The sequence below is a fragment of the Lonchura striata genome, chromosome 19 (assembly GCF_046129695.1).
Source record: "Lonchura striata isolate bLonStr1 chromosome 19, bLonStr1.mat, whole genome shotgun sequence".
NCBI lineage: Eukaryota > Metazoa > Chordata > Aves > Passeriformes > Estrildidae > Lonchura > Lonchura striata.
The window spans coordinates 2,102,588-2,127,326 of NC_134621.1; the positions used below are offsets into that span (position 1 = coordinate 2,102,588).

The following is a 24,739-nucleotide window of genomic DNA, read 5'->3' on the forward strand; positions in this document are numbered from 1 at the left end:
GCACTTGTAATGGAAGAAAAAGCTCAAAGTATTTTTCTTTGCAGGCAGAAGCATGTTGTGGCTTGGGGAGGGGGTGAGAGGGGAAGGATGGGGAGGGGCAGGGCATGTATCTCAGGAACATTACAGGTGTGGCACCTGCTTCCATTTGGGATCTGTAATCCTGAGTTCTTTCTGAAATAAGGAATCTAACACAACCCTTGAGGACATCTCTGTGCATATATATACACATAGACATCTATATGCATATAGATACATATATGAATATACACATGTGCATGAATCTATATCTAAGAATAGGCTTTTTATGGTTCTTGAAGCATGTTAACATTCTGCTTGATGCCCAAATAAGCACTGACCCGGGACAGGAGGCTTTTTGTGCCCTGAGGCAGGTGCTCACTGCCAAGCCTAAACTGTTAATGCACAAGGGCTTTCCTCCATCCCTGCTTTACCACGGGCATGCAGAATGCTGACACAGGTGCAGGATTTCAGGCTTTGGCAGAATTAGATGGTTGCTTGTTGGGATTTGGGAAACAGCAGTTTCAAGTGAAGCAGCCAAAGTAGCCCTCAGACTTGATTACAGTGACTTGCTAATTTTCTTATTGATACCATCTGGCAATCAGTGTTGTGTAGTTGATTTGGAACTGACCTGTGCCTTCAAAAGGAATGGTTCCTTGGGCTTTCTACCTGGACTTCTGTGAAAGTTGCTGCTCTCATTCTCCTGTCTTCTGTTCACAACTTCTAAAAAGTTTTGCACTTAAATCTTGTGTCTTCAGCATGTGGTCAAAAACAATTTTTCCATTTGCTGATAAAATGAGTAGAATGGTTAAAATACAGAGCAACTGAGGGGGGAAAGCAGCAGCAGTCTTTGGAGCATCACAACTGGTGTGACAAACATTTGCATATTCCAGCTGCTAAGTGACCTGAGTGGAAAAAAGGGAATTTTCCAGATAAGTATTTTTTAGGCGGAAAAAAGGTGCTAAGGCTTGTGTAAATGTGACTGGAACCACATCTATGAGTCACTCACAGCTGCCTTTCTTGGAGAGAGCAGGGGCAGAGGCACTCTGTCCCCTGCTGAGGACCACGGCTGGCACGTGGCAGTGCCCACGCTGGGCTGGACTTCAGTGCACCTGGGAAGGCAGTCAGTGCAGGCCAGCTGAGTGTTCCTAGGCAGTGACCTGGAAGAACCAGTGATGCAGCTTCCAGTCTGCTCTGTCTCCACCCATCCCAGCTGCCAGCCGTGGCAGGAAGAGATGAGGGGAGAGAGGAGGTGCAGGCATCTTTCTCACCGGGTCAGAACTTGGTTCAGAGGACAGTGAGGGTCAGAGCCACTGGTTTGTGTGTAATAGTCATAACTGTGGTATGTGTGCAAAAGCCTCCATCACCCTGCCACTGGTGTTTCCCTTCAACAGAAACGACGTGGGAGCGGCCGAGCAGCGTGCCTGGCACTCCCAAGAGCCCTGTGTCACAGAAGAGCTCTGCAGGTGATGTTTGATGCTGTGCCTGGGTGAATCTGCTTCTCTGCCATTCAGCAAAGCAAAGGGAAGTGCTGTGATATAGGGGGAGAGAGACTTGGTGGACATACAGAATCATGGGATGGTTCAGGTTGGAGGGGACTTTAAAGATCATTTTGTTCCACCTGCCATGGGCAGGGACACCTTCTACTATCCCAGGTTATGGAACATGCTCCAAGCCCAGGCCAGCCTGGCCTTGGACACCTCCAGGGATCCAGGGGCAGCCACAATTTCTCTGGGCATGCTGTGCCAGGGCCTCCCCACCCTCACAGATTTTCTAATCTCTGATCTCAGTCTATCCTCACATAGTTTACAGCCATTTCCCCTTGTGCTGTCACTCCAGCTCTTGCCTAATGTCCCTTTCTATCTCTCTTGTATCCCTGCCAGACTCTAATGTCTCCCCAGACCCTTCTCTTCTCCAGGCTACATGGCCATGAGAGTGTAGCAGAGCAAACATGGTGGGGCTTTCCCTCCTGACACATCCTCTGCACTATTGTTGCCCTGCCACTCCATCTTCTGTGGGTGTCTGAAGTGTCCACTCAGGAGCTGGGGCGGCTCCTTCTGGGTGCACAGAGGCAAAGAGGGGCCCAACAAGCACTTCCTCAGTTCTGCTTTGTGACAGGGCAGGGAAATCAAAGAGCTGCAGACACACGTGGGCTGGCTGATGCTCTTCCACGCAGGACATAGGCACAACAAAGAGTTTTAGCATGTGGTGGCTACAGGGGTGACCATATAGATCATCTCTGTCTCGATTTGAGGTTGCAGGGAAACAAGTTAACAGTCAGATGTATAACAGTACTGAAAAGCTCTTGGGTACTGCAGAATGACAAAGCAAAGCAAAAATTACTCTGGAATAAAAAGTGTTAAATGTGAAGGCCATTGCTGCCAGCTGACTATAAATAAAGCAGGTTAGAGGATGTTTTCCTTTGAAATTTTTGAACTGATGTCCTTCTTTATTGGCAGACCTGGGTAGGTAGTCTGTGTGAAGATTGTTCATTTTATTGTGACCAAAGGAATTATAATGTAGTTGAGTATCTTGTTTCAACACTACCTTGAGCATTGTTCCTTGCTCAGTATATGAGAAAAAAGGCCAATTATTGTTCCACGCAGGAACCATAAACTTCTTGCAAGGCTTGACATGAAAACTTAACTCCCTTGGACCAGTACTTTTAATGCCAGGTGCCCAGCAAGCCACTCTGTCACTCTCCTCCTCAGGTGAATGGGGGTGAAAAATACAACAAAAGGGTTGGGATAAGGGCAGGGAGGCATCACTCATTATGATCATGGGCAAAACAGACTCCACTCAGGAAAATGTTTAATCTATTACCCATCAAATCACAGTAGGGTAATGAGAAATACAACTAAGCCTTAAATCACTGTGATATATATCTGCATATTCAGTTATGGGATTAGCTTTTAATTTGTGCAGTTTAGCATTGGCTATCAGCAGCAAGCCTACTAACTCTCCATCTGCTCTTACAGTGAATGGCTACTACATCTCTGGGTCCCCAGTCCACCAGCTCGAGTCGGGTCACATGAGCCTCCGAAAACCCAGTGGGGACACCCAGGTAAGTTTTGGGGAAAAGGCAAACAGCAGGATCCAAGAAAAAATGGGTTTCCACTTAAGTAGTTTAGGAATCCACGCAGTGCAAGAAGTCAAGAGGTCATTTTCTTTTAGAAACTCAGATCAGACAGATTTGTTGCATGTAGCATAGTTAGTCTTTGTGTCCAGCTGGTAAAACAGTAAAAAAAGCCAAGATCCTTTGGATTTTTTGTCCTATCACTCCTTTCTGAAAAATCCACCAAGCCACTTCAGTCACTATTAACAACCCTATGAATTTTCGTGTCACTCCAGCCTGAACTCTGGGCCTGTGTCCAGCACAGTCCTCTCTTTGCACTTGCACATCCGCCCATGTCTGTATCTCATTGTATTTTCCTGCAGCTCCAGCTTTCCCTCCCAAAGACAGTATTCACAAAGAATTCATCCAAAGCTTTTTTCTCAATGACTTCATCCACTCTGGCCTGTCCTTTTACAGCCCCTCCTCAGTGCCTCACCCAGCACATCACCCCGAGTTAACCTACAGGATGCTGACCTGTGAACAGTTGGCCTCCCCTGCCTTCATCCAAATTTCCAATAAATATCTCTGCACTTTTGCCTGCAACACGTCATATCCCTGGGAAATTCTTCCCCACAGGTCTGCAGATGCAGCACAGGGCCCTCTTCCAGCTCCTCCCATGAAACTCTTTGCTCCCTGCCAAAACCTCACCATATGACCACATGACTGCCACAGCTGGTGCATCACACTCCAGTTGTGCTTCCCCACCCTCTGGTGTTTCCCTCAGTGGTCCCAGACCTGAGTTTTCTGTTTCCTTTCTGTATGAAAGTGGTGAGTCCTTTTGCAGTGCTAAACATCCCTGGGGAAATGAGTGTTTGGTGTGCTGCTGCCCTGGCCTGCCTGCTGCTCTCTGTGGCTCTGACATTCTCTGTTTCTTGGTCTAAGTTTTGTGTTGTCTGATAACAATCCCATTTTGCCTTCACCCTCTCTCTGTTAAGCAATTCCCTTCAGCCTTTCACCTAGGTCAGTATTCCTATTTTAGATTCATGGCATTTCTCCTGATACAGTCCAGCTCTTTGGATTCCCTGCTTCTTCCACATCAAACATCTTGTACTAACTCCCTGTGCTGCTGTTTCTCTGAGCAGCTTGCCCAGGCTGAAGACAGTGAGCACCTAAACTAGGTCAAAAGAATTTTAGAATTTTATGTAGTGCATTACCAGACATCCCTGTCCACACACCTTCTGTGACTCCGTCAGGGAACCCAAATAAACTTGTAGGCTGTGACTTCTTTCAAAAAGTCCCTTGTGAATCTTTGTGCCCAAAAAAAAAAATATATATATTCTTAAGGTATCTGACTCCAATGTTTTTGTAGTTGGTTTGGAGCACAGATTAACTAACTTTTGCAAAACTTCCTTTGTAGCAACATTTGCCACCTTCTGTTTTTACAGTGCTGAGTCTTACTCAAATTCACATCTGAGATACATGAGGAGTCATGGAGTCCCAGAATGGTTTCAGCTGCAAGAGACTCTAAAGCCCATCCAGTGCCACCCCTGCCATGTGCAGGGATACCTCTCACTATCTCAGGTTGCTCCAAGCCTTGTCCAGCCTGACCTTGGACACTTCCAGAGATCTAGGGGTAGCCACAGCTTCTCTGGGCACCCTGTGCCAGGGCCTCACCAATCTCACAGGGAACAATTTCTTCCTACTATCCCATCTAACCCTGCCCTCTGTCAATGGGAAGCCATTCCCCCTTTTTTCTATCACTCCAGGCCTTTGTCCAAAATCTCTCTCCAGCTTTTTGTAGGCTGACTTCAGGTACTGAAAGTTTCCACTGTGGTCTTCCTGGAGCCCTCTCTTCTCCAGGCTCTCTCAGCCTTTCAGTGCCTTGCAGTGCTTTGCTCAGCTGACTCAAACATCAGCCTGTCAGAAATCCCTTTCATGACTTTTCTCATTCCCTTCATTGCCTCCATTCCACTTCTCCTTTGTTACAGGTTTTTCCAAACTGAACTCCTGGCTTCATCTCTGCTTTGAACCTGCTTTGAATTAGTTCTGAATCCCTAACTGGCTGCTGGTGGCATTAATTCTCAGAACAGCTTGTGTCTACGCCCACTTGGGAAGCTGCTTTTCCTGGGGGCTGTGGCAGCTTTTGCAGAAGAGTCCTTACTAAGGAAAGCATCTGACCATAAACCTGTGGTTGCAAGAAGCTGTTCTGCATATCCTCCAAGTCTTTTTGGCCTGTCTCTCTCTCTCTCCTTGCATGTCTTGGGCCATTCTAAGCTGCTCTGCTTTGACTGCTTCCTTGTCTGTTGCTGGCACGGGCCGGCTCCCACTGTGGAGCAGCTCCTAGGCTTTGGCCAGGATGCTTTCTTGGACCTGGGCAGCAGCCACCATGCAAACAAATGCTGGCAAAATCTCTTCACAGCAAGCTCAGCCACATTTCTTGGAAACAGGTCAGGGGGTGGGGGGAAAAGCCACAAGTGAGAACAACACGGAGCTATGCTGTGCTGGGCACTCAGCCAAACCTTGTTTATGGCTTCCTAGAGAGCAGCTAAATGCTGCCCGTTCAAGTTGTCACAACTGCCACCAAAGGGACAGCAGAACAGCCATGGAACTGCACGTGTGTGGTGCTGGCACCTTGCTGCTGCTGGGTGTCGAGTCCCAGGGCGAGCACCGGGTGCCCGAGCAGTGGGATTTGGGGTGGGAGTCCCAAATGATGCCAGGAGCGATTCACGTGCTGCAGAGCAGTCACAGCATCTGAGCCCCACCAGGGACCCTGCGATAGGGACAGAGGGCACTGCCCCCCTGGGGGACTCTGGGACACGTTTGTGTCCCTGTCCTACGGGGATATGATGCCACCATTCCACAGAAAAGTAGGAACTGCCACCATCGCTGTCCGCAGCAGTGGATGTCACCGTCCCTTGTTCTCGTACCTAGCAAAGTGCCACCGCACGGGACACCCAGACTCGTGTCCCGGTCCTCAGGGGGGTGTGACGCCACCGTCCCACGGTGGCAGGGCACTCTTCCCACCCTGCCAGCGGTGCCACCGTCCCACGGTGGCAGGGCACTCTTCCCACCCCGCCAGCGGTGCCACCGTCCCACGGTGGCAGGGCACTCTTCCCACCCCGCCAGCGGTGCCACCGTCCCACGGCGCAGCCAGCCCCGGCTCCGCGCTCGGTGCGGCGGAGGCGAGAGAGGCGGAGCAGCGAGCCGGGGCGTCCCGCAGCTCCCCCTCCCTCCATCCCTGCCTCCCGAGCCGAGCCGAGCCGAGCCGTGCCATGGGACCCGCCTCTCCCCGCCCCGCGCAGCCATGCTGGGCTCCGAGAGCGGCCGCGATGATGCGCTCCGCTTCCCTCCGCAGAGCCCGGGATCCCCGGCGGCGCCGCGGCGGCAGAGCAAGGAGAGCAGCCTGACGGTGAGAGCGGGGCACCGGGGCTGCCACCGCGGGGATACCGGGGCTGGGGAACCGTGGGGATTCCGTGCTGGGCACCGCGGGGATACCGGGGCTGGGCACCGCGGGGATACCGGGCACCGGGGCTGGGCACCGCGGGGATACCGGGCACCGGGGCTGGGGACCGCGGGGATATCGGGTACCGGGGCTGGGGACCTCGGGGGTTCCGTGATGGGCGCCGGGACTGGGGACCTCGGGGATGCCGGGTACCGGGGCTGGTCACCGCGGGGATAGCGGGGCTGGGGACCGCGGGGATTCCATACTGGGTACTGGGGTTGAGGAACCGCGGGGCTCCGTGCTGGGCTCTGGGCAATGGAGCTGGGCAACCGCGGGGATTCCGTGCTAAGCACCGGGCAATGGAGCTGGGCAACCGCGGGGATTCCGTGCTAAGCACCGGGCAATGGAGCTGGGCAACCGCGGGGATTCCGTGCTGGGCACCCCGTGCCGGAGCATCCTGTCCCCGCGGCGTTTTGGTTCAAACGCCGCTAAACCCGCGGAGAGTTTGGGATCTTTCCGTTTTCCGTGGAATAATGGTTCCAGAAGGAGCAGGAGGGAACGCGGTGCCTTAAGAGGTGAACCAGGGGTCCTGAAAAAACTTCCTCATCTGATCATCCCCCCCTCCACAACAGCGTCGGTACTGGGAGACGTACTGAAGAGTTAGAGGAAGACAGAGCAAGATCTTTTTTTTTTTTTTTTTTTCAATTTGTATTTGAGGTGTCAAGGTTTCTTGTGGCAGAGTGTCCAAGTGAAGATTTCTGGTGGAAAGTATAGGCAGAGATTTTATATTTCAGTGTGAAGTCAATCTTACATTTACTTTTAGTCTTTATAATGAAGTATAATTGTCTCAATGATGAGACTTTTTACATGAACATGTGACAGGACAGGGAATAATGGTTTAAAATTGAAAGAAAGATTTAGATTAGCTAGCAGGAAGAAATTGTTCCCTGTGAGGATGGGGAGGCCCTGGTACACACTGTCCAGAGCAGCTGTGGCTGTCCCTGGATCCCTGGAAGTGTCCAAGGCCAGGCTGAACAGGGCTTGGAGTAATTTGAGATAGTGGAAGATGTCCCTGCCCATGGCAGGGGGATGGAACAAGATGGGCTTTAATGTTCCTTCCAAGCTAAGCCATCCTATGATTCTGTGTTATGAATGGAAATGTTCTTAGTTGTATGATCTAGCTCAGTTTACAGACATTACAATATAACTTCTGTGTGCTTGGTGACCTTATCTGGAACACAATTAGCACTTATGGGCTCTTCAGTGCAGGACAGGTGATTAAAACCAGAAAGGAAATCATAATAGATGAATGAAAGTGGCTAATGATATAAAGTTTTATTTAAATGGAAATCAGAATAAATGAACAGATAAATTAATTTTCAGCAATAAAGGGGAAGCAATTCTTGCAGCTGCAAGTATTGGCGGAGTATCAAGTCCCTGAGAACAAAAGGAATAATTTAATATTATACATCCTTGTTATTGTTACTATGAGGAGGAAATGGTTGTCTGCATTGTCACATACAGCCTACAGATTTATTCTTTAGAGGGCTGGACTGCTGGTGGCTGAGACCAGGGTTCAAAAGAAGCACACAGAAGTGCCTCTGACTGAGATGTGAGTCAGCCACTGCCATGCAGGTACAGTGTTCTAGGGCAGGAGGGAGAAATCTTCAACAGTTTTTGAAAAGAAAAAACACTTCAATCAGTGATATTAGTTATAAAAATTGGTTGTTACCAATGTTAGTACTGGTAATTGGTTTATTGAGAGTGCAGTGTTCTTTGAAGCCAGCATAAATCTGTATGTTCAGATATTTTTGCAGATGTCTGGGAGAATCAACTGTTCCAGGGCTGCGTGGCTGGGACAGGAAACATGTCCCAGCCCTTGAATGCAGCCCCTGCCTGCTCAGATTGGGGGATTGAGGTAAATCATGGGCTGAACATCATGTCCAGAGGGGGCAGCCATGGTCACGCAGGGTGGGGTGCACTGGGCTGAGCACAAGAGCAGGAGTGCTTGTTTCCCTGCAATCCCTGCTGCTGACGGGGCTGAGGCCCAGGCTGTTCTCTGAGGGTGCTTTTCCATATTTGCTGGCCCATGTGCCATCAGGTAACATCTGCAAAGCAAACTGTGTGTTATGTCAGGGTCACTGGGTGTGCGTTTCTCCAGCAGAAGCTCAAAGCTTTCAAGGAGGATGAATCAGATAGACAAAAATAAGCTAATTTTAACAGCTGTTTGCTCCAAGCCATTGCCTCCATCAAGGCAGCATTGTGAAAAATAAATCTCTTAAGGAGTGTAAACTGTAAAACAGTGTGTTTTCACTGTCTCCTAGGAGGATCTGTGTGCTCAGTGCCACTCAAGCTGACGTGGAGATGTTCTGGTTAGCAGAGCTTCAGGGCATGTGCTTAGCTTGCTGTCAGATGCTTTTCCTTGGTCTGTAGCTGTGCTCAGGCAGAACCTCTTATTGCAGGGGAATTCTGTGATTTACTTCAAGGCTTTTGGTGCAGGAAACCTCCCTTCAAACCGAAATCCTGTGGCACACAAGCTGCAGACATCAGGTGATGTCCAGCCAAGCTGTTGCTGCGTCATCGCCTTCAGCAGAGGAGTGGGAGCATCTTCCTCAGGATGCATCTGCCTCCTCTGCATCCAAGTGGCATTTAGTAGCACAGCTTCTGAAAACCCTGAAGGAAGGTGGAGCTGGAGGATTTCCCATCTGTGTGCAACCAACAAGAATAATCTGATATTTTCTCTTTGGTCAGTGAATGTTACTCTCATGGTCTTCCATCTTCTTTGGAAGAGAAACTCTAGCTGGGTATGTCAGAGGCTGTCATGAAACTGCAGGTCTGTGGTCTCTGCTGGTTTTACAATTAATTTCAGGGTGAACTTGCTGTTTTAAAGCTGGATGGATTGCTGGCTGATTCCTGAAGCCTCTGGCCATGAGCTGTCTGTGGATGCTGGAGATACAATAGGTGAGGGAGTGTTAAATGGAGAATGTACAGGGGGATATCACCTGAGGAACAGAGCTGTGTCTTACTTGGAATAGCAGGAAAGCTGCCTGATTATGAGGTATTTCTGAGTGTGGGTTTCTTTCTTAAAAATTCTCTTGTTTGGATAATGCAGGAAGATGCTGGTGGTTGGATTGCATGTGCTGGACACGTCAGAAAACACGTGCTGCAGATGGGAAGATGGGCAGCCTGTGCACAGGAACTTGGGATTTCCTGCTGGGCTCTGTGTCTGAGAAGTGTGACACACACAGGGTTGTGATGAGCACAGCGTGGGGCTGCATGTTCAGCACAGTTCCCCCCTCTGCCTGGGGCTGACTGTGGTAGATGCTGTCAGAAAAGCCCTGGTTGGGCAGGGGCCTGAATAGTCTCTGAACCTTTCTGCAGATAGACCAAGTAAAGAGGGCTCCTCACACTTTTGGCAGAATATTTCCTTTGGAATTGGAAGGAATCAATGGATTTGTTAACAGTGAGGACTTGAATTGTGTGTTCTTCCCTTCTGTGGTACCATAGCTTCAGCATCACCCGACCAGAGCTAAAACCCAGGGCAAACTCATAGCCTGGGCATTTCTGGGCTTCCCTGTCTGGGGAGATTTCAGGCTGCCCAAGCTCTTCTGAGATCTTCTCCAGCCTTTGCATTTGGCTTTTTTTACCCAAATAGTTCCATTTGCCATATGAACTCAGTGTTGGATGTTGTACTTTCTGGGTCTCAGCTGAAGTTGTAAAGATACTGAAGTGAGGCAGTCTGGCATATCTCTTCTGTATTTAAGATGCTGAGAATGTGTAGAAATCAAAAAAAATAATGTCCATTTTTAAGTTGAAGAGATAAGCAAAAATGTTGCCCTGCTTTAGTCACTTGAGTGTGGCACAGGAAGTAATCCTGCTCTCTGCTCATTTCTTTATGTTGTGCCTGATGTAATAAACATGTAGTTGATTATCTAAGCTTTGATCAAATTATTCTTGTTTTATTCATGTTGCTTGGCAATGTTTCATTTACTGGTGAGTTACTTCAAAGCCTGTATAGACTCTGAAATCCAGGAGATTAATGTGCATGTCCAACCCAACAAAGTTTGTTTTTCCTCTGCAAATCCTGTGCATTCATCTGGCTCCTTGGGTCTGTTCCTCTTCTGTCACCCTTTTGTGTCTCAGACATAATTAAGAGTCACCTACAATATAAACAGCTCGTTTTGTCATTATTGCCAATGTACTCGTGGGAAACAGGAGCTGGAATATTCAGCTGTTAAAAGTATAATTGCATTTGCTCATGATCAGTACACAGGCAAAAGTATTTTAATCCATTGAGTCTGGCACACAGTTTGTCAAGAGAAATGCATCAATTTTTGCTGCTTCTCTGATCCCTTCTGTGTGTGTCCTCCACCAAGCTTTGTTTGTCACCATGTTTTTCCTTCTCTGACTCTCAACCTTCTGTCCTCTTTCATCCAGTGGCTCCCAGACAGGTTTCCTGGTGCCACTCGTGGCCAGTGGCAGCTGGAAAGACAAGCTGTTGTCCTCTGGCAGGTTTGCTCAGCTCTTCCTTGGGGTTTTGCCTTGCTGGTGCCTTGTTATTAATTCTGCTTTGTTTCAAACTGACAATAGCCATTATTTTGACAAAGAGGCTGCATAAGAACTTAATATCATGGTGAGGCTGATTATCACCTCAGCTGTCCCAGTGGAGCTTGTGGGAATGCAATGCAGGTCATCACACCTTGTTTTCTCTTCCTGTTCTGTGATTCCATCATTATCTGAGAGGTGTGTTTTAATTAGTTTTGTTTCTTCCTGGCAATTACAGCTGTAATAGTCACCTTCTGCAAGCTTTTGTTGGGCCTTGCTGGCAAGTCAGCATTATTAAAATATCCACACTGCCACAGGTGTGGATTTGGAGCTTGCATGGAGCCTGGGCAGCTTTCAGGGATGTGAGCAAAGTGTGGCCTCTCAAAATTAGTGAGGGCACTGCTCCTTTGCATGGAGGGAGTGTCATTGTCCAGGGGACTGATGGGGCTGTTCAGAGCTGTCAGACATGGGGACATCATCACGAGATGCTTTGGCTGTCCTTAGCATCACTCAGCTCACCAGTGGCACCAAGCTGGTGAAGGAGAGTGGTTTTTTTGTTGGGTGTTTTGTTTTGTTTTTTTTTTCAGCTCTCTTTGCTTTTAGAAGGAAGAAAAGGAGCATTTCAGAGGGAGGATTGGGAGGATGGAATGCCACAGCATCATGCCACTGCTGCTCAGTGCCAGCCTGGTGTTCCACTCCTGCTGGGAAATCCTGAGAGGTTTTAGAAATGCTAGGAAATACCAGTCCAAGAGCTCTTGTTTAAGTATAAGAAATCTGGGGTAATGAAAGGAAAGAAAAATCACAGGATTACCTATGTAGCCATATTGAATTTTTAGTAATATTTCTAGAGTTTAGAAAATTTTCATGCCCCCTGGTGGGACTTAGTGTAAAAAGATGTAAGTTCTGTTAAATTCCATTTACCATAATACTTTGCTTTTGTTTTTAAGATTGTAAAAGCTTCTGCATTTTTGATTTTTTTAATTCTGGCACCAATTCCCTTTTAAAAGTGAGACCCAAATGGCCTCATGACTTTTTCCAGAAATTCAGCATCATTTCCAGACAATTCAGTCTTTGGATAAGTAAAAAATATTTCAATTTATTCCTGAAACTTTGAGAAACACTTTAATTAACCCTGCTTTCATCACCTGCTGATGTGCACACTCACTGTTCCACTTCCTGCTGCATTCCTGGAGTTCTGTCCACTGCAGTGAGACACTGTCACCAGTCCAGCCTTGGCATTTCCAGTGACTCTGTGGTTATTGCTTCAGGACATTGAGACTCACTGTCACATCTCTAATCAGCAGCCTCCAACTGGCACGGATTTAGTTTTGTGGAGCAGGCACTGCCTTTAGCAGGGAGTGGGAATTTCCCATGCTCTTTCTCTCTGCAGTTTTTTAAGCTGCAGGATACAATTCCTGTGCCCCCCACTGCAGCTCACCTCCCTGTCGTGGTGTGCAGTGCCACGATGCAATGATCCAACTCGAGATATTCTATGTTTCCATGATTCTGTGATGCCCAGAACTCAGTTAGAGGCTGCAGAACACACCTGGGAGGTGCAGTTGGTTAGACATGGCCATCCTGCTCTGAAATGAGCTGATGTTCTGGAGCTCCTGCTGCATGACTCTTCTGATGGGGAACACAAGGGAACAGGGAGGGTGTTTGCAGTGCTGCCTGTGCTTGGGACCCTGTGGCCAGTGGAGGCTGGCACTGGTTGGAGGTGCCAGCTCTGTTGGAGGTGCTGCCTCTGAGTGGACATCCTGCCTCTGGCTGGAGGCTGGCAGTGTCTGGAGATGTTGGCTCTGACTGGAGATGATGCTGGCTCTGGTTGGAGGTGCTGGCTCTGACGGGACATTCTTGCTCTAGCTGGAGAGGCTGGCTCCTGGTTGGAGGTGCAGGGTCACCAGAGCATGGCCACTGCCTGCAGAGCCCAGATCTCTGCCCTGCAGGTCAGTTTGGAGCCTGGTGGGAGCTGGGAAGTGAGATACGTGGTTTGAGGATCTGGTTGAGGTGACAGCCAAGGACAGCACATGTACAGGGTCCTCAACCTGCTTTGGGATGGGCTTGGCAAGCTCTGGGCAGGATGATTTGTGTGGAGCAAGCTTTTGCACTGTTACAGGACAGCTGTAGAACCTGCAGCCTGGGCAGAGGCAGCAGAACCAGTGTGGCTTTGTAGCAGCAGCTTGTGTCAGCTAAAGGTTTTGCCTGCTCTGCTCTGGCATGGTGGGTTTGTGCTGTGCCAGCAGCCACATCCTTTCTGATCCTCCCTGGATAGCCCAAAGGCAGATTCACTGCGTGCCTTTGGGTCTGCCCCTGCAGCTGTGCCAGCCCTACCCACAGATTTGTGTGTGGGTTTCCTGTGAGAGTTAACAGATCCAAAACAAACCCCACCCCCATACAGTTACATCTGTGACATCCCATCCCCAATATCTCTTGATCCCTTGATAAATACTCAAGTGCTTTTTGTGTTCCCATGACCCTGAGAGGGGCTGATTTTAGGGTACCTGCCCAGCAGGGATCTGGGGTGAGCCTTACAAACTGGCAGCGAGCTCTGACTCTTGCTGGTGCTTCCTCTGAAAGGCTCAGCTGTGTGCAGGGCTGCTCTGCAGTAGCTGTGATGCTCATTGCCTTCTCTGTGCTGTTAGCAGGCTGCAGTGTTCCACTGGGATAACTTAATGAGCACTTGGACTTTTTGATGCTGTTGTTTAATGAGCGTGTGATGAGCCCTGTCTGACAGATCTCTGTGAACACTGAAGGTTCACTGACTCCAGAGAGCCCCTGCTCCTTTCTACAGAGCATCACTTCCATCTGAAAAGGTCCTAGACATAGATTGAAGGGCTATGCACTGAAAAAATTCTTTTTTTTTTTTTTTTTTGTCATCCTGTAGGAGACTAGCATAGCCAAAGGTGTTTAGCACCAACAGTGCCTGCAGTGCTCTCTGGTGCTCACTGTTTGTGTGCTCAGGGTGTTTCACATCAGGTTTCTCACCACAGTTTTCAGGGATCTGGGAGAACTCCCTGCGTGGTGCTTTCCAAATCCAGTAGGTTTTCCTCTACATGTGAAATGGGTAGCTTATTTCCCTCTGAGCCAACACTCCTGCCTGCAGAGAATAGCATTCTGGGAATACTTAGCTGCTGTTTCTATGCAACAGCCAGTTTTTCTTCCCTGGCATGCATTCACTGCAGATTTTCTGATGGATATAACTTTTGATTTACGTATTTCTCATTAACCAGCTAAATTTCATTACTGTCTAACTCTCCTTTTTTTTTTGTTTTTGTTTTTTTTTTTAAACAGATCAACTGTGTGACTTTCCCCCACCCTGACGTAATGCCAGAGCAGCAGTTGCTGAAACCTTCAGAGTGGAGCTACTGTGATTATTTCTGGGTAAGTGGGCAGCCAGCCACATGCCACATGCAGCTCCAGAGCTTCCAAGGAAGTGGAATAAACAGCTTGATTTGTGGTACAAGGTAAAGGAGAATTTGGGCTGAGATACAATGTGTTCAGGGAGTACCACAGAGACTGGGGATGCCAATGAGGATCTCCTGGAAACATCTGACCAGTCTGAGGTGTGGCTGATCATCAGAGAAAAAAAGGCAAGAGCAGTTCTCAGGAGCTGGATTTGCTCAGGAAACAGGGAGGATGCAGGACAATCCATGTATCTCAAAATACCACAGGCAAAAGGACAGTGCAGGAGGAAGAGAATAGAATCCCAGAATCCCAGACTGCTTTGGGTTGGAAAGGACCTTAAATCTCACTCTGTCCCAACCCTTGTCATGTGCAGGGACACCTTCCACTGTCCCAGGTTGCTCCAAGCCCCATCCAGCCTGGCCTTGGGCACTGCCAGGGATGCAGGGGCAGCCACAGCTGCTCTGGGCACTCTGTGCCAGGGCCTGCCCACCCTCCCAGGGAACAATTCCTATTTCCCAATATCCCATCCAACCCTTTGTCCCCCACAGCATCCTTTGCTGGCTAAGGATAATTGTAAAGCTTCCCTTTTTAAATTAAAATAACCCAAAAAATGAGTAGGAGGAGCAGGAGAGTGTTGGGCTATTTCTTTGAGAGGGTCTGGGGTGCTAGAGCCACCAGCTGTTTTCAGGGGAGGGTTCCTCAGGCACCACATCTCTGTGGGTTTGGTTTGTTTGTTGTTGAACTTCCTTTTATTTCTTTCAGGCAGATAAGAAGGATTCACAAGGGAACAACACAGTGTCAGGATTTGAAATTCTTCTTCAAAAGCAACTTAAAGGGAAACAAATGCAGAAAGAAATGGCAGAGTTTGTTCGAGAAAGGTAATTAGCACTTGGTTATCAAATTCAATATTTATTGCAATTGTTTTTTTCCCAGTTTAGATATTCCTTAAATATATTAAAGCTTGAACTGCATAAAAGATATGTTACAAGTTCTTAATGAATGTTTCATATTTCTTTAGTGTTCATCCACACTTTCCAGTGTTCTCCAGCTCTCACTTGTCTCTTGTTCTCTGTCTGAGTTGGATTGCACCAAGGCTGTTTAGAGGGAACCAGGAAGGTTTTAAGCTGCAGATTCAAGGAAGAAGCATAAACAGGAGAGAAGCAGAGTGGAGGTGATACTTAGAAGGGAAATATTTTGTCTGAAAAGTACAGAAGCAATTTGTCCACGTGGAGCTTAGGCACAGTCTCCTAGAGGAAGATGTAAAAAGACATCACTTTGGGCTTGAGCTTGAACCACAGGATGGTTTGGGATGGCAGGGACATAAACATGAAAAATGCAATTGAGAAATAGGAATCCTAAGGGGGAGGATGGGAAGGCAAACAGAATTATGATACCAAGGGAAAAGAGGGGGAAGCTGCTTCAAAGGAAGTAATATATAATGAAATTTGACAGAAATAAAAGCAGGATGCATTCAAGAGGAAAGGAAAGTTGGTGTGAAATTAGAGTGAGCAAGGAGAGCAGCTCTGACACTGTGGGGAGGCGTGTTTGTCCTCAGCAGAGGAAGAAGAAGGCATGTTGGAGAGGAAAGAAAAGATCCACTGTGTGCTGGAAACAAACAAAGATAAGGAATTGAGTGTGAAGAGGGTCTGGATGAGAGTTACAGGCAGATTATTACATTTTTCATCTGTTTGTAACAAAGGATCAGGATTGCTCTGTGTGGAAAGGGAGGAGGGTGGTGTTGAACATTGGAGGGATTACTCATGGAAACAGATCTCAGGCCATCAGGGGAACCTCTGTTCCCACTAAGAGGGCTGAAATACTGATGAGGTTTTCATGATGACCATCAGGTGCCTTGGGGAACACAAGACCACATTTAACTGGGAATTTTCATGTCCAGAAAATTCTCTTTGTAAGATCAGCCTGCTGAAGGTGAGATTCAGGCAGCTATTAAAAATGGCCCTTCAATAGGAAGCTGGTATAAAACATGACAACCAGATTTCTTCATCAAATATCCATCAAGAAGGAAGCTAACTGAAATTTGGTTTATCAACTTGATGCTTTTCCAGGAGCTTCTTGCACATATGACTTCAGACTGAGCAAATACATGTTCATTCAGTTCTTGTTGACAGAGGTGGGGTTATGAAAGTCAAATAGTCACAGACTTTGACTTTTAGGAAGACAAACCTCAAGAAAGGGAGTAAAGTAATTAATAAATATACTGAGCTGAAAAAATCCAGGGTGTTGGTGTGAAAGAAGGTATTACTTTAAATCAAAAGTGAAAATAAGGTCCGGAATTTGCATTCATGAACGCTCCAAAACAGCCAAAACCATCTGCACACTGCCCTGAGAAGCACCAGGTATAAGAAGTAGTGTTTCCATTAACAAAGTGTTTCCGTTATTCACTTCTTAATTAAGCAGTGCTATGTTTAGAAAATGTAAGTTAAATAGCAGATTATTTAGCTTCTGCCATGTTCAGCAGACCCATATATGCACCTTTCACTGTTTTTCTGCAGCAATTTGTGGGAGACTTCTGCAGTCTCTGCACTACAGGAGAAGTAATTATGTCTGATAATTTCATTGTTCCCTACTCATCTGGAGGAGCAGTGTAAAAAGACTCAGTCTTCCCTCGGTGGCAGTTGTGGAGCTGTCTGTCAGATATCCTCTACCACCTTTTCTCCCTGTTCTCCCTGTTGTCTTCATCTATTTAGTTTATTCTTGCATGGCAGTCACATCAGATCATCTTTGCCTCCCTTTGCAGCTCTCTAGTTTTTCTTCAACCACCATAATATGTCAGGACTGAAATTATTTCAGTGTGGGCACACAAAGTACTTAAAAAAAAAAAAAAAGTAAAAGGGAGCAGGAACTAAACATCCAAAGATCAGCTAGAACTAGTAAAGTCAGTATGGGTCAAAATGCACTTAAAATCCATAATGCTTCTGACTATATAGGGAGTGAAATCCTGAAAGTTCTCAAACAAATGAGTGGAAACGAGCTTGTAGCTTTTTTTTTCTGTTAGGAAGGTGGAATTACTGCCAAACAGCCACGTGAATGTCTGAAAATGGACTCAGGAGTTGTGGCATGTTTGTGTTTTACAGTCACCACAGTCCAGAGTTTGCAGTGTGTTTATATCAAGCAGGGTCAAAAGGCAGATTTTTTTCCCCTCTTTGAGGTTTATCTTGGTTTTTAGCCCCTTTTGGCTACAGATGGTGACAGGAAACCAGGCTGGGGTAGAATAATTTCTTTATTATATTTGAAGTTCTTCACTATAGACATTTCACCTTTTTATTTTCATCTTTTATTGATGTTCCTCCTTGCCAGGCAGCCTGCCCTTTCAGTAGTGCCATCCATTTGCAGTACAAGTAACAACTCAAATCCCTGAAAAAATCCTGGAGCCTGGGCCAGAGCTGGAGCCAGTGAGGAGCTCTTCCATCAAAGCCAGTGGCTTTGCTTGCCTGGTGCCACATTTAGGACAGGCACTGGTGACACCAGACCAGACACAGGGTGTCTTGTGTGTGCTTGTGAAATCAGGAGAATCACAGAATGCTGGGCTTGGAAAGGACCTTAAAGCTCATCCAGTTTCACCCTTCCCAGTGCCATGGTAGGAACACCTCCCAGATTGAGCCAAGCCCTGTGTGACTTGGCCTTGGACACTTCAAGGATCCAGGGGCAGCCACAGCTTCTCTGGGCACTGTGCCAGGGCCTCCCCACCCTTGTCAGCAAGGATTTCTTCCTAATATCTCATCTAAACCTACTCTCCTCCCTTCTGAAGGCATGAGGCTTGCTGCTGTCCTATTATGTTCAATAATTCCCCAGCTTCAGTAGTAGCAGGGAAGAACTTGTCAGGATTTTAAATTCAATATTTTCACAGCAGACCTTTTTGATGGAAGATGGTCAGCTACTCCTCTGTTCATGAGACAAAGCACTGAGACACAGGTTCTGTGAGGGTCTGCTGCTCAGAACAGCCAGCATCCACAGAAAATCACTCAAAGGCATCCTAAAGACAAAATTCAGCAGGAATGAAGTTCATGATGAAGGCTGTGGACTAGGATTTGGCTGGAAACTGAGCCCAAAGCAGTGACCCTTGGTTCTGGGGAGAGACATTTGCATCGTCATTACTTTTGACCCATTCTCTCTTTCCAGTCCACAGAAATTGTCACTTCTGAGACAAGATCAGTCTCATCCTGAAGCAGGTCTTTAAAGTACCTTAGGTGAAATGTGCCTGGATAAATGTGCCTGCCTCACCCTTTTCATAGTGAGGTCCTGACACAGTGGAGCCTTTGATGCCTGTGTTTGTTGGTTTTGTCAGAGCAAGCGTGGGGAGCTGGCTGGTTTTGTCCTCATGGCAGGGGGAAGAAGAGGACCCCAGCTCTGGGTAAGGTCTGTAGGACTGTGTCACACCAAGCTGGCTATCACCTTGGACCTCAGGCAGCTGCATCCCAGTCAGCTGGATGGAGCATCCCAATCAGCTGGATGGAGCATCCCAATCAATGGCTTTGCTGTGGCACCCAGACATGCTCCTCCCCTGAGCTCCTGTGAGCATAACAACAGCTGGCACTTCCCCTCCCACACCATCCACCAGGATATTTTCAGCAGTCCAGAGCATCAGATCCCTCTCAGCTATCTCAGGGAACCCCTTTCAGCTCAGATGTACCCCACAAAAGTGCATTTGCTCAACTAGCTCCTGCAAATGGGACTGCCAGGAATATCCCACCTGAGAAACACTTCAGAGCAGGTTTTGCCCCTGCTCGTGCATAGTTGGCACAGAATTAGGAGCTTTTATACCTGGGGGCCACACTGCTCTGTCAGAAATGTTCTGTCAGGTGAGCTGGGTTGAAAACCAGTGACCAGACAGCTGTTTGCTGTGCCTGGGAGCATGTGCACCTTGCAGTTGTTTCACTGCTGGCAGAAGATGGTTTCAGGCAGGATGGCCATCACCTCTGCACCAGCAGCTGCTCATTCCTCCCTGCTGGGCTGTCAGCACAGACCTTGTCCCTCATCCACAGCTCCTCCTCCTCCCTGCAGTCATTCCCACAGCAGCAGTGTGCCAACACCTTTCCCTCTGCTCCCTTGCCATGGCAAGTTCAGCTCCTCTTCCTGGTGCCTCCAAGTGGGTGAAGAGCAGGATGGGCAATGAGTGAGAGGAAAGGGTTGCACCAGCTGTGTGCCATCTCTGCCATGCTTTGCCACCCATAACAGAGAGCAGGAAGCCTTTGGTGTCCCTGAGAAAGGGGCACTTCAGCCCCCCAAATCTCACTTGGGTTTTCCCTGGGTCGCCACACCTTCGTTTTTGCCTCAAGGATGTGCAGCCTCACATTTCACAGCAGACTGAACCATGTGCTTCTGCTTTTGCAGACAGCCCGTGTTGCACAGCAGAAACACTCTGTCCTTGTTACTTGCTCTCCAGAACTGCAGCTTCTGCAGCTAATTTTGTCTCACATGCCATCCTGCATATAGCCCTGCTCTTGCCTCTGCATTTTTAGCATATGGGGGGAGAAGACAGCTCATCAAACTGGTGCTGGAGCTGCCAAGCCCTGGAGACTGAAAGGAAAATTCCTGTGGCAAAATCTGTTAAAATGCACAGAATTTCTTCAAATTATGTGTGTGGGTTTCTGCCTTAAAGCTTACTTACTGCTGTCTTTTTATTTTCTCTCTGTGTGTATGTGAGTGTAGGATAAAGATTGAGGAGGAATATGCTAAGAACCTGTCCAAACTGTCTCAGAATTCCTTGGCTGCTCAGGAAGAAGGGTAAGTGTGTCTCTGTGACTTCCACAGAAGATGAATTTTAATATAAAAGGCATTTCTCCCACGCAGGTACAAGTAATTTTCCCCAGCTCTCTCCCTCTGAGTAGAGGTTTATTTAGATTAGCACCCTGGGCATGTTGGGGAAGGTGGAATTGCTTCGGAGTTAGTTGTTTGGGTGGGTTTTTTTTAGGTTGTTAGTGAGAAGTGTTTTAGGAATATGTGTATAAAATGATGCCTTTCCAGTCAGGTTTATATGCTGTCCTTGTTGTAGCCAGGGCTGGTTCCTTCCAGGATTAGCAAGTATGTGTGCTAAACTACTTTGAAAATGGAAGGCTATATAGAATATATATATAAATATATGCACTACTGAGAGTAGATGTGTGAGGTCAATACTGGTACAATCAGAGCAGCACAGACAGGAGGGAGGATAAAGCAGTCTCTTCTCATCAGGGCTCTGGCTCTTCAAGAAAAGCAGCAGACTACTGCTTATTTCCAACATTTGCACACTCGGGAAGTTATTAAGAAGAGACTAGGCAGTGCAGTTCTTCAGGAATAATGCAAAGGCACCACTCCTGAAGGATGAGACCTTGGTTGCCTGTCTGTTTCACCAGAAACCCTCTGAGCACTGGAGGCCAAAGCTGGAAATCACTGTCCTCACCTCTGACACAGTGTGTTTCTGCCAGCACTGAAGCTGCAGGAGGTGTTTTGCTCAGCTTCCAGGAGGCAAGGACAGAAATTGCAGGAGGATAACTGGGCTGTTACTGCCCTGAGCACCTCCAGTGGCAGTGGTTTTTGCCCTCCTTTCTCCTTAGGGGATGCTCAGCTGATCCTAGCAAAGCCAAATCCACTTTCTTCCACATCTTCCTTCCACTTTCTCCTGCCCCCAATGGGAAAAGGAGGGAATGACAAACAATGAAGGGGAAGGAAACTAGGCCAGAGTAGGTGAAAAGAGAGAAAGGGAATGAGCACTCAAGCCTAAAAAATGTTGAAGCAGGGGGCTGGAAAGGGCATAGTGCAGAGTGCAGGGAGCTGAAAGCACTGTCCAGTGGTGCTCTTCTGGATCAGATAACAGTGTTACCTGTAATTAGTGTAATTAGTGTCAGTGGGAACTGGGCAGTGGGAGATGACCTCAGGGAAGGAGCAATATTCGGAGCACTTCTGTAGGTGTATCTAAGTTGTTTAGCTGATGAACACCACACTCCATACTCGAGTCCCTGCAGCAGCATCAGAGGTGACAGATCATTCGTTTGAGATTGCAGGTGACAGGTGATTTTTCAGGCTATCGGAGCAGTCAAATCTCATTATCCTTGAAAATAGGCTAGGGAAGAGACAGAAAGAGCCAGGAACTGTAGATCACTCAGCTTTATTTAACCTTTGCAGAGTGGTGGAATAAACCATCAAATTTTCAAAAAGAAGGAGGTGAGCAGTTGTTTTATATGCATAGAGAACCATGCCAAGCCAACCTAAATTCCTTCAGTGATGGAGTAAGAGAGTAGGTCAAGCATCACAGCTCTTAATTTAGTATTGCTTTTTGTGATGGGAGATTCTCGTAGGCAGACAAGAGAAATGTTGGCCTAAATAAAACTTAATGTGCAAAAAACTAGGTAGGAAAAACCCACTGCTTACAGAAACTAAACTGCAGAAAGTAGCTGTGGAATGAGATCCCAACGGGTTTGTCCTCAGTCGAGGGGGCTTTAAAATGTTTTTGTAATGAACAACCTGTGATAGAAGAAATGATGGATTTACTGTATTCAGAGATATGACAGAGCTGGGAGGGTTGGAATGTGTAATTTGAAGAAAAGGTTGCAATTCAAAATTCTCATGTTAAAATGGATAAATTAACTGAAAAAAATATGCATTTTAATGAGGACAAAGCAGCGGGTTTTATACTTTCACAGGATGTGAAAGATACAGTTACATAACAGTTTGTGGGAGAAGGATCTGGCTATAGTGAATCACAAGCTTATTCATCAACAACTTCATGCTGTTGTCTAAAAAGGCAATCGCATTGAAATATGTAGAAGAGTGTCTGATACAAAAGGATCTGTTACCAGTTTAGCCCCTGGAGTTGTACTGTGCTGGGGACAGTGTAGTTTTAGTTATGATGCTTTAAGAGGAGTCTGGGCTGTCGTAGAGGATCTGGAGGAGTGTACCTCAGCTGACACTGTCCTGGAAATAATCTGAAGGAAAAAGACAACAGTGATATTTTCAAGTGCTGAAAAGCTTCTCCAAGACTTTTCAGCTGAAGTGAAAATCTGTTCTCTGAAGCAGGGTGTAAAGTAGAGGAGGCAGATAAACTGCATTGGTTCTTTGTTATGGTGAGGATAAGATACTGAAGAGTCTTGCTGAGGGAGGCTCTGGTGTCTCTGTAAGTGGAGATTGTCATGAACTGGGTTTTCAAAGATCTGCTGCAAGCAGTGCCAACGTAATTCTGCCTTGGTCACAAAGGTTGGTTGTTTCCTCAGATTTCTGTTACCCTTTTCCATGATTTTGCTGATCAAGATATGGTACAAAGTGTCGTGCCAGATTTCTGTGACAGATCCCACGAGGAAGGATGGCAGAGGGTCTGATCATTGTCCTTCTCTTCCTTTAGCACACTGGGAGAAGCTTGGGCTCAGCTCAAGAAGAGTTTAGCTGATGAAGCAGAGGTTCATCTCAAATTTTCTTCCAAGGTAAATGGTTCTTTCTTTTCCAAAGATTTTTGCCCTCAATTGGTGGGCCTCTCCCTTCAGTGCATTTTAGTGGGGTAAATACACATGCATGTGGTACAAATTTAGAAGAATTAATAAGTTGGTGAACAAACTTACTGAAACTCTGTCCAGTCTTCCTTTCAAAATCAGGTTATTTTGTCTACCTGATGAGTAAATTAAAACACATCTATCTTTAATTTTTCATAAAAAAGAATCCAAACTGATTCTAGATGTTGTTCACCTGGGCTCTGTGTTCCAGCCAGTAAATTTAACTAATGCTTGTACACTTCACTTCTGCAAAGGAAGAAATGAAAAGCAATATTTGGCTTCTCAACAAGAATCTACTCTATCTGTCTGGAAGGAAGAGAACCAGAATTCTGGCTTTTTTTGTATCATTAGCCTTTCTCAAAAGTCTGCCGGGAACATCATGTTATTTTTGGGTTTCATCTCAAGTGATGCCCAAGGAGATTTCTTTTACAAATTATGGTATTTATCTGGGTTTTTTCCACCACATGTGACATGCTCTTAAATCCTGTTACATTCTGGTAACCTCTGTAGGTGTTCAAGTTCAATACAGTGGCAGATATCTCAGCACAACAGCCATGTTCTGGAGGAAAATTATAGCTCTGCACCATTTGTAAGCAATTCAGCAGAGGTTACTCAGGCAACCAGCTGCTGCCTTGGTAACCCACTGCTCTGCCTTAAACTTCGACATCAGGCCTGTAATTAGTGAAATACTTTTTGCTCCCCATTGTCCCCCTGTATTGTTTTCCAAAAGGAAAAATGCACCTTGGAATGATGTGTGTGTGTAGGCAGGACAGGTCGAAAGGGGCTTTTCCATTATTTTATTTCTCCTTAAACTCTGCACAGAAACTCCTGTGGCATCCTCCAAATCCTTCCTACTGTTTGTGTGCAAGAAACACGTGGATGTGGCACTTTAGGGGCAGGGTTTAGTGGTGGGACCTGACAGCCCTGGGTTGACGACGGAACTTGATGATTTTGGAGGTTTTTTCCAGCTTAGCGATTCTGTGGCTGTGTGAAGAGCCAGGAATTACTGCCTGGCTCCTCATTAGTGCCATTTCTTTGTTTTCATTGCCAGCTCCAGAGCGAGGTAGAGAAACCCCTGCTGAACTTCAGAGAGAACTTCAAGAAGGACATGAAGAAGTGTGACCACCACATCGCGGACTTGCGGAAGCACCTGGCCAGCCGCTACACGGCTGTGGAAAAGGTGGGAGCAGCCTGGAGGCTTTGAGGCACTGCTGCTTTGAGAAGAGCAGCTGCCCATCGAGAGTTTCTGTTCTATCACAGCTGTTCCTGTTGAGGGCTTTCACTGTTAGCTGTGCTTTGCCCAGCCCCAGAAATAGGGGTTTTTTTGCCCAGAAACAGTTCAGTGTTTAGCTGAGTTCTGGCAAGTGAGGGGCAAACATCCTGCTGCTGAAGTGGCTTTTTGGTTCATCCTCCCCTTGCCATATTGGGGCAATAAACTTCATGCAAATACTTCTTATTAGTGTGCATCTGTTGTCTTCAAAATTTAGGGCACCTTGCCTCAGAATGGCAGCAGGGTCAGGTCAGAGACTCACCTGGCTCAGTGGCCAAAAGCAGCTGGACCCTGGCCTGGCAAATCACAAACCCTTCACAAGAAACATCTTCACTGAAAAAATCCAAACAGCAGGAGCACCCAGTAATGGGCTGATGTAACACCAAGCAGGAGGTGGCTGAGGTTGTGCTGCAGGGAGTTAGACTCACAAAATATGATCTCCCAGCAGCAGCTGGCAGAAATGGGGATGCTTGTGTCTCAGCTGCCAAATTGTATCCTCATGAGTTTGCTTTTGGGCGTAAATTGGC

The 24,739-nt window shown here is 47.1% G+C and overlaps 1 protein-coding gene across 2 annotated transcripts in view; it reads left to right on the top strand.

Annotated features, from left to right (window-relative positions):
* The window catches only part of GAS7 (growth arrest specific 7), a 75,223-nt gene that overhangs the window by 36,505 nt on the left and 13,979 nt on the right, over positions 1 to 24,739 (top strand). For both annotated transcript variants that reach the window (XM_021538703.2, XM_021538702.3), the window contains exons 3-10: positions 1,410 to 1,481; positions 2,994 to 3,079; positions 6,426 to 6,479; positions 14,349 to 14,438; positions 15,225 to 15,340; positions 20,133 to 20,207; positions 22,798 to 22,876; positions 23,994 to 24,122. In XM_021538703.2, the coding sequence (XP_021394378.1) occupies positions 1,410 to 1,481; positions 2,994 to 3,079; positions 6,426 to 6,479; positions 14,349 to 14,438; positions 15,225 to 15,340; positions 20,133 to 20,207; positions 22,798 to 22,876; positions 23,994 to 24,122 (701 nt within the window). The remainder of the gene's footprint in view (positions 1 to 1,409; positions 1,482 to 2,993; positions 3,080 to 6,425; positions 6,480 to 14,348; positions 14,439 to 15,224; positions 15,341 to 20,132; positions 20,208 to 22,797; positions 22,877 to 23,993; positions 24,123 to 24,739) is intronic.